The 19,423-nt window shown below is 41.7% G+C and overlaps 1 protein-coding gene across 1 annotated transcript in view; it reads right to left on the reverse strand.

Annotated features, from left to right (window-relative positions):
- Positions 1-19,423, reverse strand: part of ADCY8 (adenylate cyclase 8) — a 223,336-nt gene that overhangs the window by 161,322 nt on the left and 42,591 nt on the right. The window contains exon 2 of the mRNA XM_026495400.3: positions 14,272-14,421. Within this exon, the coding sequence (XP_026351185.1) occupies positions 14,272-14,421 (150 nt within the window). The remainder of the gene's footprint in view (positions 1-14,271; positions 14,422-19,423) is intronic.

Raw genomic sequence — 19,423 nt, forward strand, 5'->3', positions numbered from 1 at the left:
TGACTGCAATAAAAGATTGATGGTATTAGGATAAAAGTCCGTGCAGGGCACTACCTGCCCCTTGTGTGTTTCAAAGAGATATCAGAATACTAGGTGTGAAAAAAGAAAGGCTTTGAGCCATTGGCGAGTCAAGAGGTGTAAGATGAAGTATTTATACTCCGGTGATTAATAAACAGAAGTGGTTTCCACTGAGTTAAACTGTAGACTCTTGGACGATGGGAAAGGAGGAAGAGGAGCCGATGGAGAAGAAAGTTGAACAGGAACACCCTCTGTTGTAAATGAATCTTCTGCAGAATTTATCATTCAACTGATTAAGGAGGAAAGGGAAATTATTCCTCAATATTTGTTAATAATAATCATATTTGGGGAAAGGCGTTCATGGGAAATGCTCTTTGATTCAGTCATTATTTTATTTATTTGGTACAATGCTACTAAGTGTCCACTACCATGTTAGATATTGGGGGGAGACATGAGTCCTCCATTGATCAAGAAACTTGGATTCTAGTGAAGAGATATAAGACACACCATATGTAACCATAAGTTGGAAAGTGCCAAGCTTACCAAACTCCAGTTAATTATGAGAATACTACCTATAAAATCTCATCTTATTTTACTCCTGGCATCTAACTCAGGGTTTGGTTTACATTCCCTAATGCACTAACCCGAATAGTGATTATACACTGGTTAATATTAGGAAAGCTCTGAAGAGGGCTCTGAGGAAAAGTCAATTAATGTGGAATTCTGACTGGATTTTGATGACTTAGTTGAGTCCTAAATAATTAAGAAGTCAACCGAGTGTACTGGATGGCCCCTGGATCAATCTGTGCCTGAAGCCTGTCAGGAATGGAACTCAGGCTGGTCAAAGCTGCTCGGGAGGAGGACCGCACGTCGTGGAAGATGACCTTCAGAGGTCATAATCAGTTTGTTTCCCATGGTGGGCAGGTAGGCAAGAAGCTTGAGCCTTTAGAATAGTTCGGAGGACCCAGGATGCTTTTGCTGTGAGAAAAGCCAAGGGAATTTGCTGAAAACCCAGCACTATCCTTGGCCGGCCCAGGCTTTCCCACTGGCAGCAAGAGCCTTCATGGAGGTTCACTGGAAGCTGATAGCTCCACAGGGACCTGGGTCTCCTTCTCTGAGCAGCTTCACTCTACTTTTTCCCTACGTTAAGAAAACTCCTCTGACTTCCGCACATCTCTCTGTGTACCCCTATCGATCACACCACAGTCCTGTTGCGGTGAAGGTACACTTACCCCACATATTCAGTAACCTGAGGGGGCATTGTGGTTCTGATCGCCAAGGCCAGGATGCGTTGGGATTCCTGTCATTCCAGACTAAAAGTCTCCTGTGAGGAAGAGAGGCAGGGCCCTCCTGACGGAGGAAGCAGCATACGAGGAGGCACACGTTGTGAGCCCATGATATGCTGAGGAGACGTCGCTAATTCACAACTCATACTGGTTGGTATATGGGCTCAGGAGCACGACTGTAGGTCCAAATACCAGCTCTGAAACTTACTAGCTATTATATAATTCTCGGTTTATGGTTTTCTTCATCTATAAAATGCGAGGTAAAATTATCACCCACGTCAGAGGGTTGCTCTGATAATTAAATAGAGTAATACAGTTGATCCTTTAACCATGTGAGGGGTGGGGCACGAACCCGGCGTTATGGGATCGAGCCCCACATCAGGCTCCTCGCTGGGAGCCTGCTTCTTCCTCTCCCACTCCCCCTGCTTGTGTTCCCTCTCTTGCTAGCTGTCTCTATCTCTGTCAAATAAATAAATAAAACCTTAAAAAAAAAAAAGAAAAGCTACATGTGGCTTTCGACTTCCAAAAACTTAACTTAGCACCGAAGCCTACTGTTGACTAGAAACCTTACTGATAACACAAACAGTTGATTCACATGTATTTTGTATGTTGTATGTATTATATGCTGTATTCCTACAATAAAGTAACGCAGAGAAAGGAAAATGTTGTTAAGAAAGTCATAAGGAAGAGAAAATGCCTTTACAGTACTTACTATATTTACTGAAAAAATCCGCGTATAAGTGGACCCACTGTGTTGTTCCAGAAGGGTCACCTATATATATGTAAAGAGCATCATAATACATCATCCAACACACAGTAAATGCTATAGAAGGACTAGTTGTTAATTCTATCCAGGTAATGTTTAAGGTGAAGAGAGCGGGTAAGAAATGGACTGGATTCTAAAGGCAGTGGAAATTGGCACTGGATTCCCCATCATCACAAAATCAGGGGGCTTAAAACAGGAGCAATTTATTCTCTCACAGTTCTGGAGGTCAGAAGTCGAATGCAGGTGTAAGCAAGTTGGGTCTTTCCAGGAGCAATCAGGGAGAGACCACCCCACGCCACTCTCCTAGCTTTTGCTGGCTACCAGTGGTCCTTGGCCTTCCTTGGCTTGTGCTTCTCTCCAATCTCAAGTCCAGATGGAGTCCTAGATCTGTCAATTCCAGTCTCTGTCTCCTTCCGCACTTGGTGCTTGCCCCAGGGGTCTCTCCTCTCTGTCTCTGTGTCTCTTCTTGCCTTGAGACCAGAGTTCTCAGCCTGTCTCAATTTTGTAGACCCCTCTCACTAATCAAGAGTAGTTTCAGTATTTCTATTTTTATTTTTGTAATTAACATATAATATATTATTTGTTTCAGGGGTCCAGGTCTGTGATTCATCAGTCTTACACAACACCCAGCATTCACCACAACACATATCCTCCCCAATGTCCATCACCCAGCCGCCCCGTCCCACCACTCCCCTCCCCTCAAGCAACCCTCAGTTTGTTTAATGGTTGAGTCTCTTCTGGTTTGTCTCCCTCTCTGGTTTTGTCTTGTTTCATTTCTTCAATATTTTTAAAAGATCTGTTTGGATTCTTTTGATTTTTTTTTTCAATCAAGATACAAATCATTTTTACTTTACAGAAAAGGATATCTTGGGGCTGGTCCAGATCCTTCTGATTTTTCAGAAATAATTTGTGAAATGTTATTGCATTATAGTAGACCTCCACGTAACTGATTGATGGAGGCTTCCAATATGCTAAGTACTCGTAGCTAGCTGGCCCCTGGCCATCCACCACCCATATCTGGTCCCTCAGTTAGTCCTATCTCTGCGAACAGGCAGTAGTGTTTGTTCCCAAATCTGTTTTATGAGTTGTACTTGCCATTGCTATCACCAAATTAAATTGAGTATACTGTAAACAACAAAATGTAAGCATGGAAAGACAGCAAGTGTTTGTTTCTACGAAAAATAAATCAAACCTTTGTAAATATTTAGTTTCCTTCTAAAATATTACTCTCAAATTAGGTGTGGGCAAGACTTTGCAAAAGATTAGAAACATACACGGACAATTCTAGAATTGTTCTGTACTCAGATGACTCTAAAAACAGTCTTAAATTATTTGTTCTCTTTTATGGCCAATCCATTTTGGCTGCGGTTTATGCAAAATAGAGGAGACAGAATTCCCATCAATGGGCCTGTTCTCAAAACCAGTTGAAATAAGCTATGCTAGGCATGACTCATTTTTTAAAAACACTTTTTTATTTTCCCCTGCTCTGTTCTACTGCCACTTTTGAGATGGGCCTTGAACTATATCCAGGCAACAGAGCATGCCCTCCCTGCAGCATTTTATAGCTGGGCTGTATTGGGTTTCCAATTCCAATGTCTTTAGTCAAAATTCCCTGGACAGGTTTATGAGATAAAAGGGGCCCATTGGGCTCTCTGGCTGCTCCTCAGCCTCTCCAGGCTGGATCAAAGGTATTAAGGGCAGTAATGGTGATTGATTCTTTCTATCTGAATTGCCTTTGTGAAATGTTAATTGTATGCAAATGAGCGCAGGGTGATGGCCTTTCTCTGAAGAGGGGGGAGTATTTCAAATTAGTACTGCCCTGGGATGACAACTAGGAATAAGAACACAGATAGCAAGAAGAAAAACTATAGTTACTAGAATCAGGGTGCATTCTGCTGTGAAGTTCAGCGTATGCCCCAGGTGGTCCAATAGCTCAAAGACCGACTGCGACATCCAACCTTCACTCAGCTGCTTGATTTCCTCACAGCAGCCTTGAGATGGAGGGATTATCATTTTTGATGGATGAAGGATCCAAAATTCAGCCAGTTTAACGGGTGCACCCAAGGTCACTCAGGTATGGAGCTGGAACTAGCAATCGAATCCAAGTTTGTTCTACAGAGCTCACACTCTTTCCACCCGGCCAGAAAATGCAAATAGTGGACTGGGAAGATCACAAAGAACCAGGCCGCCAGATGGAAGGCAGGAGGCGGCGTTCCACCCACAGGGGGTAAACACAGACCCCTGAGGGAAGTGAGCTCTTCCAGGAGGGTCAAGGCCATTAACAGGAGGTCTCTGTTCACTGCTCAGCATCTTGCCAGCGCTTCGAGGGAGTCACGGTGCTTATCGAGACAACAGGCAAAGTGTAAAAAAAACGTGCTAACTACAAATCCCTGAATGCCAGTCGTAGCTCATGACTGGAAAGAGCAGAGGGAGCTTCCTAGAGGGGACGTCTGAGCATCAGCTTCGTAGAGGGGGTGTTGGTGAGATGTTCACAGACAGAGCCCTAACATTTGTAGAGCTCTTTACAGTTGAAATAACACTTTTTCAGGCATTATGTTATTGTGTCTCAGAACACCCCCCTGGGTTAGGGCAGGAATTATCATGTCTAATTCAGAGATGAGAAAGCTCACACACAAAGTGGTTCAACAATTTGCTTAGTGCGTCATGGAAATGGGAGGAGTTGCGAGGGCAGCCCCGTCCAGTGGAAATATCATATGAGCCACATTTCAAAATCCCTGGTGCACACATTGGAAAAAGTAGAAAGACACAGTTGAAACTCACGTCAGTAGTATATTCTATTTAATCAGATATTATTTTTTTGATGTGTAATCAATATGTAACCAAGAGTTAAAAAGTTATTAAGGAGATATTTTGCATTCTTTTTGTTTTAGGTATTGTCTTCAAACTCTGCTGTGTGTTTTATGCTCACAGTACATCTCAATTTAGACAAAGAGTATTTTAGGTGCTCGAGAGCCACACGTGGCCCCGGCGGTTACCATGTTGGGCAGGACAGTTTTCTGACTCCTTGTCTTTCTAGCTCTACTGAACCGCCTTCCATATACAGGGAGCAAGGGAGGGCAGCAGGGCATCTCATGCAAAGGGAGCAATAGGAACATTTAATTCAGGGCCCTGGCAGGACACACCTGGTACCTCAGAAAGGATAACAGAAGAGATGTTAATGAGGAGTTAAGGAACTCAACAATGGATAGTTAAATATCCGAAGGCTAGAAAGAGTGAATCTACAAATACTCCTGGAACCTGGCAAGTCCTATAGCTGGAGGAGAGGGGGGCCTGAGAGAAGCTGTGGCCCTTGGTAGAGAAATGCAGCCATTGTCATTCCACAGCTTGGCCAGGATGATAGGGAGAGAAAACCATTGACCTCGTTGCACTCCCATCTTCTAGTCTTCATTCTGTACCTCCCATTGGCCAAACCCAACCAGAGGCTAGACAGTAATGAGCTTGTTGATGCACCCAAAGGTTAGCCTCCAGGGGCACTGAGAAGGCAGAGAAGGGTAGAGGCCGGATGTGGAGGGTGAGCAGGGGAATATCAAGAAGAAGTCAAAGGCACAGAAGTGTGGGGCATGTTTGCTGGTCTGGGGGAGTACAAGAACGGAGTTAGTAAGTAAAATGATTGAGAAGTCGGGCGGGGCCGGGTAGTGGATGGACTATAATATTCGGTAAATGAGATTGGATTGTATACTGCGAGCTGTATTCTGGGGGGGCTTTAGTGTAAATTCTTATAACCAAAATGGGAAAAAAAAAGGGTGGCTCAGTCAGTAAAGGATCTGCCTTCTTCTCCGGTCACGATCTCAGGGTCCTGGGATGGAACCCCACTTTGGGCTCCCTGCTCAGCTGGGAGTCTGCTTCTCCCTCTGCCCCTCCCTCCTGTTTGTGGGTTCTCTCTCTCTCTCAAATAAATAAAATCTTTTTTAAAAATGGGGGCACTAAGATAATGATCCTGACAGATGTTACACTGAGGTTGGGCTCTGAGACATGAATTAGTCACGTGCCTCACCTCTCCAAAGAACCAGCTGAGAAATAGACACCAGAAGTATACAGATATCATAAAAGACACTGGCCTTGCTGGCAAAATGGGGACTGTGGCTGCAAAGTGAGTGAACACGGGGTTCTATGCCTTCTTTCTGTACTGGCTACAGCTCTCCAGCCAGAGAGAGGGCAGCTGGGCCATGGTGGGGGCTCACTGCCTCGGTGGGCTAACTGTGGGGAGGAGAGTAGCCTGCAGGGGTGGGCTTTTTGCTAGAGGAGAGAATCCGCATTGTCACCCCCCAAAGAGACCTGGAAAATAAACACACTGTACAGGAATCCTACTCTCTGCAAGATGGACAGAGACAAGAACAGATGGAGAGAACACTGTGGGTCATGCTTCATTCATTTCCATGACGTGTCACATGTTTGCGGTGTCTTCGATTTCATAGATCATAAAGAAAATGTGAAGACAACTTCTTTCTCAAGAGGAACTTCAGGCTGCAGTGACTTCAGGTGGCTAGACCAGCTCACACTAGTTAGAAACTGGTTAGCACCCATTAGACAGCTAACCAGTGTGGGAGGGCTTAAACAGGATTAGAAAAAGAAATACAGGGACATTAGTACATATATGGTGGAGACAGCATCAACGGGAATTGACGCCACGGCTGATGCCAAGGCATCGGGTCAAAAAAATGGGTCATATCAGAGGAAAGTACATTCTGGAGGGGATGAGAGGATCCTGAACAGGCTGAGCCAGTGATACCACGGGGACGTGCAGATGAAGCTGCCCAGCAGGATACTGATGACGGGCATGTGGAGCTCGGAAAAGAACATGATGTTAGGATATTGACATGGAACAATCCAGAAGTGGCGGTTGAAGTCACGATAAATCACAAGAGAGACAAGAGACCAAAACGGTGATTCAGTGGCTATTTAAATTAAATGAAATTTAAGAATCGATTGCTCGGTCACACTATCCACATCTCACATGCCGCACAGTGGTCCTATGTGGCTGATGGTTTCCGGATGACACAGCCCTAAAATTTTCCCGTCATCACAGGAACCGGACACCAGAGCTGCAGAGCATCATGGGTTCGGGGAAGATGGTGACTGGAATAACATTTCACTGTTTATGCCCAAAATACCTGAGGGAAATGAAAGTGAAACCACGGGAAGAAATGAAAAGACGCCATGACAGAAAGAACATGGAGGTGGAGGAACTTGTAGGAGTCAGACAATCAAGAAGATGCCTTGAAGCGAGATTTACTTTTTTAAATTTGAGGCACAACTCTGCCGAGGCTGAAGTCACTTATGTGAAGGAATAACAGACGGAGAAGATGGAGCGGAGGATCAGGAAGATGGCAGTTAACTGTCACAGAGAGGTTGGACTCCTGGTTTTTGGAGGACAAAGACCCTGGAAACCATAACACAAGAGGAGAGGATTTCCCAGATCTCTTTATTCACAAGTATTTTTGCATGAAAAACTACTGGGAAAACACAATGACGGCCCCCACGATTATGTTCATCGTCTCTGCTTTTCTTCCCAGCTTGGGCTTCTCACCTTCTGGATCCAGAGCTATTGTGAAGCACGCAAATGAAGCATCTATCCAATCTCCGAGGAGTTTACAGTGTAGAAGGAAAAATAAAACAAGAGCATAGCAGAATGTAGAAAGAGATTAACGCCGTAAAGAAATACACACACACTCAAAAACACTCATGGAGGTCACAGCTGGGGAGAACAGAGAGGGTCTTTGTGGAGGAGGTAAAATTTGAACTGAGCTTTGAAGAATGGATGAGGTTTAGGGATGAAAGGAGTGTTGGACCAGGTAGGGAAAAGAGCAGAAGCAAAGGCATGAGTGTAAAAAGGTAATAAGAATGTTTAGGAGACCAAGAATATTCCAGTATACACTAGAGAACAGTTAATATGAAATACATTAATAACAGATAAGGATGAGCAAGGCGGATGGTACAGGGGTAGTCTTGAATGCAAGAGATGGAAAACAGTAGAAAAATGGCTTGATAGGCGACACAAGAGGGGTTTTGGAATATAATGAGAAGACAGCAAGTGGAAGCTGAAAAACCAAATATTGTGAGATTCTCCCATTTTCAGGTCAACCTTGAATGAATGAATGAATGAATGAATGAATGAATGAATGAATGACAAGGCGCTGCTTTACTTAGTTCCTGTAACTTTAAAAACAATTCCCTAGACCCTGTAGGGCACAAATATGAATCTAACTAACTCAGAACTCAGTAGGAAACCTAACTTTCTCACCCAACCTATTGCTGAACCACTAGTTTACACCAATGTTGTCTAACGAAGATGTTTAAGTTAAATGGAATTGCTTTAAAACAGCTAAAGCATCTGCTGCATTTAGTAATCATCTTCCTGCTGCTGCAACATATGGCATCATCAGACACTTCATTCCAGTGCCCCCGGAGCTCCTGAGACACCTCGAGATGCCATGATTACCATAAGTAGGTTTCGGTAATTCTCAAACTAAAAGAAAAACAATTAATTCATTTTAATATTTAAAATAAACATGGGCCATTGGATCATTTGGGAGAAGTGGGATTACAGTAACTATAATAATTAGAATTCAGCTCCCCAAAGATAGATGTTCTAAGATTCAGCTTCTAGATGGAAAATTCCCCTAACAGGTCTATGTAAGACATGTGTTCAGGCCGTCCCAGTCTATCCTGAATTGGATAAGAGTCCTCCCCTCACCATTCTTCATGGGGGTCACAAGGAGCACAAGTCCCTTTCCTTTTACATAGGAGAATTATTACAACATAACCCTTGTGTAGGTAGAAGTAAGGCCAGGAGCCAAAGTTTGAATTCAATATAACTGAGTTAAATAGACATTAATCAGAAGATCTTATATTCCAGCCATTGTGCTGGATTAATGCCAAGAGAACCAGATGAATTGGAAAGAGCAGGTGCCTTCAAATGGTCTGTACTGGTGTGGAGGACAGAGAGACACTCAGGCTAGCAAGTGTCACAAAGTGCGACAGGGTCTATAACAGAGTTAACTTTAAGGCGTGCTGGAAGTAGGAGCAAAGCATTTCCATTCAACTTGGAAAGATGAAAAGCAAGCCTCATGGAGGAAGGGATGCTGGTGCAGAACTTTCAGGGTGAAAACATTAGGAGGGAGGTGGGCTTTCTAGGCTGAGAACCACAGAGCACAGGCCCGTTGTACAACAGTTCAGGGAGCTGATGGTCATATGGTATTGAAAGAGTGGCGAGGGAGTGGAGAAGACCCTAGAGAGAGACGATGCGGGCTAGAAGGTGGAGGGCCTGTTGGGCTACCTGTGGGGGTTGGGATTTTATCTGGGAGGGAATGTGGCCACTAAAGGGTGTTCTTGCAGGGAAGAGTGGTATCAATGTCATTATCGCCACAGCATCCTCTTCCATGGACTTGAGTACATCCTCTGCCTCGGGCTAAGTGTTCATCCTGAACCCTCACCACAGCCCTTGGAGGAAGGCAGAATCATCACGCTCATCTTACACCCACAAAGTCAAGGTCTCCCAAGGGAGTAATTAACCTACATTTCCAGGCAGCCCAGAAAATAGGATTGGAATCCAGATCTTCCACACATGGACGGTGTGGCTCTTAACCGCTATCCTATACTGACTCTGAACTAGACCAGGGTTTTGGGAAGAAGAACAGATTGGAGGAAGAGGAGCTGGAGACCAAGAGACCAGCTAGATGTTTAGTATGTGCTGTGCTGGTTACAACTGGGTATAAAGTTACTAAAAAAAAAAAGGCAATGCCCTTGCCTCCCCAAAGGAAAGAGACAATATGTGCTCAACCTCTCGATGATGCCAACCATCTCAATGAACTATGTCAGCATTCGGACCATTCAGTAGTTTCTGCCTGGCGTGCCAGCTGCAATGGGAGGGAAAGACGTTGAGAACAGCCTTCAAGAAGCTTTGTTAAAAACCTAGTTTGAAGAGACCTGACTGCTTGCTCTCGACCGTAGACCCACTCACGCAACCTCAGGCTATCCCAGGAAAAGGCCTCTTTCCCCGGACCTCAAGCCTTTCATCAAACTATGGGACCTGCCAAGCAAGGGGGGGCAGGGCTCATGTGCCACTTAGCCTCTAGATATTGCTTGGCGATTTTCTTTGGAAAAATTTTTGATAATCCCTGTTAAATATTGGCAATCTCAGTCATTTTATAACCATCTATTCCGTGTTGGTTTTCAGGCACTGCTGGTGGGTCATATAGAGAATGAGCCATGGGTCACTCTTAAGGGGTCAGTTACCCTAACAGGGTAACAAGCATGCAGTGATCGAGGTCCAGCGTTCCATGGCAGAACGGAGACGTGCAATAGATTTTCTTCCTTTTGGTATGCCCAGCACATTAAGCAACAGCAGCGTATAGTTAACATTCAATAAATATACACCGAATGGAAAAGTGAGCGCAGTGGTATGGCATTGAAGAAAACACATAACTTTGCTAGCGGGCATGGAGAACACCTGCTTCCCCATGTTGCTGTCCTTCACCACATCACATGTATCATCTCAACAGTATCCTTGCTAGTTCTTTCTTCCCTCTCTTCCAATAATTAAAGTTCTACTAATCCTCCAGGCCCACTCCAGAGTGTAGACTGAGACTGACTTGTCTCTGTAACCCCATTATGAATAGATGAATGAATGGATAGATGAGTAAATAGAGGAATGATGGAAGAAGTCATCATGGAAGTGCTCATAACTGTCCCAAAAAACTGTGTCCTCCCTTTTTCAGAATGTTTGTGTGGTTAGACCCTTTCATGGCAGTCTTCACTGTTTCTTCGCGGAGCCAAATCCTACTAACATGTCAACTCAGGCATCATCTCTTTTAGATTGCCTTCCATCAGCCTGCTTCTAGGTTTGACTCATATGTTATTGCCATCCTCTTTCATACCTGTAAACTCTGGAAGACCAGGAACCAACTGCTAGCCACTGTTATGTTCCCAATGCCCAGCGAGGTTCATGGCACATAACAGATCCACAAATGAATTAAAGTAAGTCATTTAAATATTAGTTTTGTATCCTACCATGAGACAAAGCCAGCTCTTGAAAAATCCCACAAAACTTGAACGTTTCTATAGAATAAGGCCTCTTGATTCTGTATTTTATAAGTACAAAAAAATGCAGTTTGGTCTCCCCTGGGATAAGTTCCCAAGGAAAAGGGACCTGCTGTCACTTAGGCCCTTAAAGTGTCTCCTTTGCATGGTACAGAATTTCTAACAGTTATGGTATTAAAATTAGCTCTGATAAGAGGTAAATGGGGTTGGATTTGTTAATGACACATGATTTTTTTTTAAGATTTTATTTATTTATTTGACAGAGAGAGAGAGGCAGTGAGAGAGGGAATACAAGCAGGGGGAGTGGGAAAGGGAGAAGCAGGCTTCCCGCCGAGTAGGGAGCCCGATGCGGGGCTCGATCCCAGAACGCGGGGATCATGACCTGAGCCGAAGGCAGACGCTTAACGACTGAGCCACCCAGGTGGCCCTGACGTGATATTTTAACAGATATGGAGCCTAATGCTGAGCTCTGGCTGCTGGAAACCTAAGGCAAACCACCATCCGATTTCCATCCAAATGAGTAAGTTTCACTTGGGTTTCAAGTGACACAAGCCAACCCATAATGTGTTCTCATAGAAGTCCTCCTGGGATTGAGTTCTGCTGGCTGACTCATGGAAATCATTCTGCACAATCATGCTCATAGAAACTCCTCACTGAATTACAAGAGCACTACACACAGTACTTCTCACTAAGGTGCCCCTTCAGAAAGGGTATTCTTATTCCCATGTGTCTCCCATGGGGGCACAAAAGCTCAGAGTTTGGTTGAGCTCACTAAGAGAGTAAGTAATTCACCAAAGATGCCAAATCCTGAGCAGTCTCGTTGCAAAGCCTTCTCTGCCCATCTACCACTGAGGAAGTTCTCAGGGACAATGGAGACCGGAAGCAGAGACCACATGTCAATGGAAAGGAACCTTAGCTTTGAATGATACGGAGCCAGCTATCTTAGCTACTGCCTCTGGGGGCAGGGGGTGATCAATATACCAGAAACACGTTATTCTAACGGTGAGCACAAGGCTATAACAACCTATAGCATATTCTGCTGCATATTTAGAACAAAGAATAGTCCACCAAAAGACAGTCTTTTCTTTTAATTAGCCTGACTTATACTTTTTTTTTAAGATTTAATTTATTGTTGAGAGAGAAAGAGAGAGAAGAGAGGAGGGGGAGAGAGAGAGAAACCCAAGCGGACTCTGCACTGAACATGGAGCCCGACGTGGGGCTTGCTCTCACTACCCTAAGATCAGACCTGAGCTGACACCCAAGAGTCGGTCACCCAACCAACTGCACCACCGAGGTATCCCCGGACTTACGATTTTGTATTGACTTATACACATTATCTCACTTGAGGGAAACACAAAGCTGGAAAGAAAGATCCTGTCCCCATGCATGGATGAGGAACCAGAGCAGAAAGCTCACTGCCTTTGGTGACCCAACCAGGAGGTAAGACAGCTGTGGATGAACTCTAACAACTGTTCCCTACATTCCAGCTGTCACTTATTCTCCCCTCTGTATAGTATCCTTTCCTTCCTCCTTCCATCGGCTTAAAAAACGAAAGCTTATAAAGGATGGAGGAAGGTCCCTCTACCACGTGGAATGACTACATCGCAGTGACTCCAGGACACTCAACTTGAAGGACGGGAAAAGAAGAAAAGTCTTATGGGTATGATAAAGCAATCATTTTCAGGGCCTCCAATATTTCATAAACAGTAAATAAAAGCCTGAGTTTCCCAGCCATCTCACTCACCATTGCCATTCTCATTGCAATAGGGCATCAAGAGCAGTCAAATAAATTATTAATGCAGCAGTCTTCTCTGAATTGGCCCGCATCCCACGGAAAGAGTGACGTGCCAGCCTGGCAACTGTTCTGTTTCGCAGAGGAACACAACATATCGTCCTGGGAAATACTTGTGTTGATTGCAAAGGGTGATTTCAAGTCATTTTTCTAAATTGTTTTATAAACATATACAGGACAACTATAATATATCTATTATGAGGTTGCATAATTGTTCTAGACATTAATTTCGTGAAGTCCACGTAGGGTCTGGAAATTCAGTAGTTTCCTCTGTGCCCCTGGCAATGACATATGGCAGCAGGACTTGAGTTTCGCTCGGCCAGTTGCCCCTACCTGTCTGCCTCATCCATGGTCACCAGACCTGGCTTCACTCACTTCAAAGATCCACGTTTTACTGAAGATTTGATCAAATTAAAATGAAGACAAGGTGGCACTTTCGGATAAGTTCAACTACTATTGCATAAAGCTTAATATAACAAGTGGGTATCCATAGATGTAACATTTTTAAGGCAGCCTAGAATGGTGGAACAATATATCTGTTGAGCATAGAATTCCCAAGAGCATATACCATTTAAAAGATTATATGTTGGTTCCATAACCAATTTTCCATATATTCCTGCTACTCCTCTTTGAAAACTGTCTTCAGAAGGAAAGATAGGCATGAATTTTGAATATTATATGAATAATTTTCATGGGGCAAATCTTTATTTTTTGAAAGTTAATTTCATTTTGGGGAAACATATAATTTAGGGCCAAAACTATTTTTAAAATCCTTATAACAGTTACCCAATCAAGATGTCCAAGAAACTTTATTTCAGTCTCTTCAAACTGAAAACCCATGGCCTCCGACCCAACGTAACCTGTTTTCTCTACTGCATCCCCTGTCCTAGGATTGGTATCATGTTCCACAAAATTCCTTGTGTTCTGTAATCTCTTCTGAAAATCAGGATGAGGTATTAGGAACTACACATGTACAAGATTCTTCTATAGGCTTACTACAATTTGATATGTAATGAAAATATTTATTACAAATAACAGTTCACAGTTTCAAAAAAGGAGGGTCAAATATGAGAATGTTAATGGTTTTTAGAACCATGGCCTTGTTCACAAACACAGATGTCAGTCAGAGCATCAGAAAAGCACTTGGTGACAACTCATTTTATTCCTTGTAAACAGCATTTAATGATTGTGGAAAACAAGACCAACCTGCTTCGAGCTCTAAGTTTAACATAACTATTTTAGACTCTGGAATCCATGTCACAAACCTGAAGAAAACACCTGAAGTCAGGATATGTTTGGGCAGGAAAAAAGCTCATGCAACTCAGACACTAGGCCTTTCCAATGGGTACCTGTCTTTGGTTTTCCGTCTCCAGGCGGAGCCTGGCCTCCACACACCTCCGCGTCTCCAGGAAGGCTTGGCGCTGGGCCCGGTCTGACAGGTAACTGATGAAGATTCCAGCTGTGTTCATACACATGAATAATACTGCCTGGGCCACGACCTAAAACACAGTTGCAAACACAGGCTGGTCAGATGATTAAAACAAGAGCTGTTTGGAGATGGAGAGGAAAACATAAAGAAAAACTTCCCAGATAAATCTTAAAGTAGTAATCCAAACGTTTAGTTTCAGGCTAATAGAACCATGCCCTTCATTCAGGTCTTGGGTGAAATGTCATCTCAGAGAGGCCTCCCTTGACCTTTGTATCCAATATAAAGCTTCTCCTACTCCAAGTGTGGGTGAGAACCTGAATAGGAAACTTGAGATTAGATAGGAGCACTTCTCTCTTTCTCGCTCTGTCTCATCTCTCCGCCTTCACTAGCTGAAGTTTTTAGCCTTCTAGCTGGTTAGGGAAGCAGGTCATAAGAAGAGAAAGGAACTAGTAAGAAATAGCTAATTGTACTACTATTATATCTAGCAGCTCTTACAACTTCTCTCAATTATGTAATGGTAAATATGCTAACAGTAAATGCAAAGATCTTACAGAAATAGAAACCACGTGCACGAAATGAAAATTCTAGAAGTGGAAAACACAACACGGAAAATTAAAAGTCCCTGGACGATATTAATAGCATAATGTAGATGGCAGAAGAAAAAACCAATAAACTTAAAGATAAATCAATAAACCAAGAATAATCTTGAAAACAGAGAAAAGTGTTACAGACAGGGGACATGCTCTCCAGTTATGATAATGATTTTCAGGGTAAATAAAAAAGAAAGAGGCCCGCCGGGGCGACGGGGTGGCTCAGTCGTTAAGTGTCTGCCTTCTTCGGCTCGGGGTGTGATCCCAGGGTCCTGGGATCGAGCCCTGCATCAGGCACCCTGCTTTGCTGGGAGCCTGCTTCTCCCTCTCCCAGTCCCCCTGCTTGTGTTCCCTCTCTCGCTGGCTGTCTCTCTCTCTGTCAAATAAATAAATAAAATCTTAAAAAAAAAAAAGCAGACATTTCTAAAATACAATGAAATGAGGGGCACCAGGGTGGCTCATTCAGTTGAGCATCTGACTCTTGGTTTCAGCTCAGGTCATGATCTCAGGGTTGTGAGATCAAGCCCTGCATTGGGCTCATGCTCAGAGTGGAGTCTGCTTGAGATTCTCTCTCTCCTTCTCCCTTTGCCCCTCCCCCTGCTTGCACTAAATAAGTAAATAAACAAAATCTTCAAAAAATGACAAAATATACTGAAAAGAAAAGCTTGAAAGGCAAAACAAAATAAAGCTGGTTTTGCTGCATAAATACTATATGAAAAAGAACTGAAGGGAAAAAGTCATTACGTATGATAAATAAGGTCACTATGTAATGATAAGAGCTTTAATTCACCAGAAAGATCTGAAAAGTATGAACTTGAACCCATTTAACAACATAGCTCAGAATACACAAGGCAAAGTGTGACACAGGCTATGGCATTATTTATGAATCTATCATCACCGTGATCTATTTTTTACACAACACTCAGCAGGTAACAGATCAAACACATTTAAAAAATTCAGCAAAGACAGAGACAGTTTGAATAGCTCATACAACTAACAAACCTGAAATGGGACACAGTATGCAGTAACTAGATTACAGATTCTTTTTAGGCACATATTGAATATTTACAAATAGGATTCTGTGATAAAACCCAAAGGTTGCCTAAGCAAATTTGCAAGAACTAGTATCATGTAACTATAGTAAATTACTACAGTAAGATCAATTTACAAAGAAATTTAAAGAGATAACTAAGACAACATCATGTGTCTGCAAATTAAAAATACTTGTAAATAACTTATGGATCTAAGAATGTATTATAATGAAAAATATGTATAGTTAAAGAATAATATGAAAATACTACTGAACAAAATTTAGTAGTCCTCACAGAGGAATGTATGGTTAATAAATGCTTTATTTAAAAAAAAAAAAAGGCTGAAAATCAATGTGCTAGCCATGCAACTTGAGGATTTAGAAAAAATTTAAAAAAAGCAGAATAAATCCAATGTATGTAGAAGGAAAAAATAATAAAACAGGAGTAAAAAAGAATATATATAGACAAATATATCAATAAAGTCAAAAGTTAGTCTTCTGAAAAGATTAAGAAAGGATAACAATTCTTCTAAGCTTAACGTAAAAGAAAGAGAGAGAGAAAAGGTCCAAATAAGCAATATTAAGAATAGGATATGGGACAAAGATATTGCAAAAATTAATAGGTAACAAAAATATGTTATGAAGTTTAATGCTACAAAAAATCTGAAATGGAATTGATGTATTTCTCAAAATACATCTTTACCAGAACTGACTCAAGGAAGAGGAGAAAAAGTCAATAAATGGAACCACAATTAAAAATCTTTCCACAAGGAAAGCATTGGGCCCAGTTGCCCTCATTGGAGCATTTTATAAATAATTATGGAAGAAAGAACTTAACTATTTTATGTCTCTTCCAGAAAACAGAAAATGGCAAACTCAGTTTTTAAGGCTGACATAACCTTGATAACAAAACCAACACGGCTGGTGGGTAAAAGTAAGTAACTGGTGAATCTCACTCACGAGCAGGAGAGAAATGCCTACACATTATATTCGCAAATCAAGTCTATCAAAGTAGAGAAAAAGTAATTCAAGTTGACAATAGGAAATTTTCCCCAGAAATCCAATGATAGTTTAATATTATCAACTCAACTAATGTAATTCACATTTATAGCTTTTGAAAAACATATAGTCATTCCATTGAGATGAAACAGTATTGATGAAATTCAGTATGTTTTCATTAAAAAAAACCCTGAGATTAAAAATAAACTCTTAATCATTATGTAGAATATGTACATAAAACAAAACCAAAAATACCTAAAGCAAGCATCCTGCTCAATGGTAAAAATGTTCAAGAGCATTTGTTTAAAGGCCAGGATGCCAGTTACCATCACAGGTATTCAACGCCATTCTCGAGTTCTAGCCATCTCAACAGGACAAACACAAAAACAAAATAAAAGTGATAAAGTTTGGAAAGGAAGAAATTTACTTTCATTATTTGCAGAGGATTATCCATGTGGAAGATCCAAAAATCTCCACAGAAAAATAACTAAAATTGATAATAATTTAGCAAAGATGCTGGATATAAAATCAAAAGAAGATGTCAACTGCATTTCTATGCACCCATAACAAACAGAAAGCAATGAATTTAGTGGTGAAAATAATGGGACTTAATTTAAAATAATCAAATAAGACCTACGTAGATGGAGGGTTATATACCATGTTATGGATAGGAAAGAATTGCTACAGTAAAGTTCTCAAATCTCAGTAGGTATTTCTACCCAGTGGAATTCAAGATGATTCTAAAATTTATATGGAAGGGCAAAGGGTCAAAAATACACAAGATATTCTTAAAGAAGAACAAAACAGAAAGCCCTGCAGTACCAGATATTGAGACTTATATAATGTTTAGCAACTAAAGCATCATGGTATTGATACAGGTATCCAGAAATTGACCAGTGTATGTCAACAGAGAGCCCAGAAACACAGAGGCACAAAGTTTGGGCACCACAGGTCTAAAGAGAAAAGAGGGATTTTTCAGCAAAGGGTGTCAGGACAGTTTGTTACCCATTTGGAAAACAATGTAAAAGTAAACCCCTGCGTAATGCCACCCACAGAAACACGCTGCCGATGGATTAAAGTCTTCACTATGAAAGGAAAAAATATAAAATTTTAGAAGACAATCTAGGAGAATATTTTTATTATCTTGGTAGATTTTTACAATAAACCACAGGAGCACCTGGGTGGTTCAGTTGCTTAAGCGTCTGCCTTCAGCTCAGGTCATGATCTCAGGGTCCTGGGATAGAGTCCAGGGTAGGGCTCGCTGCTCAGCGGGGAGTCTGCTACTCCCTCTCTCTCTCTGCCCCCCCCCCCCGCTCATGCGCTCTCTCTCTCTCTTTCAAACAAATACAAATTTAAAAAAAATAAAAAATAAAACAAAGCACAAAGAATACAAAAAAGTAAATGAGTATACTTGATTAAATTAAAATTAAGAATTTCTATACATTAAAAGACACCATAAATAAAATGGAAAGAAAAAAAACTACACACAAGATAAGAAAAGATATTTGCAATACTTATAACCAGACCAGAATTAATTTAGCTTGTATGAACTTGCACAAATGTTTAAGAAAACACAAACAATCCTATAGGAAACAAGGGCAAAAGATAAACAGGTATTTCAAAGACAAGAAAAGACCAATATGAAAGTGAGTGTGACAGTCTAGGACCAATAAGTTAAAGTCCACATCCATTCCACACCTACCAGGTTGGCTCTAAAAAGAAAAAATATATACAGTAGAGCATTATCAAATTGGCAACAATGCCAGTGGGAACGTGCAATGACGCAGCTACTTTGACTTTACACATTACTGTTTAATTTGCGCCACCCCAGAACTTCACCTTTTCACTCCACAGCCACCTTTGTGTGTGTGACCAGGAGACCTATCCAGGAATGTCCGGAAGAGCATTCTTTGTAAGGGCTTGAAATGGAAATAATCCGAATGTCCACCAATAGTGGGATGGATACATATTCTGTGATGCATTAAAATAATGAAATACTACTCCGCACCAAAAATACATGAACTATCTCTGCATGCATCCAAATGGATAAGTACAGAAAATAACACTTAAAAGAGTATAATCCAGTGACACGGAGTTAAACGGACACATGAGACAGCATGCGATGGCATTTTTTTCTTACCCATCAAATTGTCAACGATCAAAAATTTGATGACATACTCTTCTGCCTAGGTTGTGGGGTAAAGTCATTTTCATGCCTAGTTGTTGAAGATATGAATTTCGCAATGTCTGTCACAGTTGACAATACTCATGGGTATTAGCCCAGTGCCTCCACTTCAGTGGACTTATAAATAGGACCACCAGGTGTGAGCATCAAAGGATAACACAGCATCGTTTGCATGTAATTAGAAAGAACCTAAATGCCCATGAACAGAGGTCTGGTTAAATTACAAGGCCATACGACTGAATCATAAGCAGATAAAATCAAGTTAATA

Source organism: Ursus arctos, unplaced genomic scaffold, assembly GCF_023065955.2.
Source record: "Ursus arctos isolate Adak ecotype North America unplaced genomic scaffold, UrsArc2.0 scaffold_6, whole genome shotgun sequence".
Taxonomy (NCBI): Eukaryota; Metazoa; Chordata; class Mammalia; order Carnivora; family Ursidae; genus Ursus; species Ursus arctos.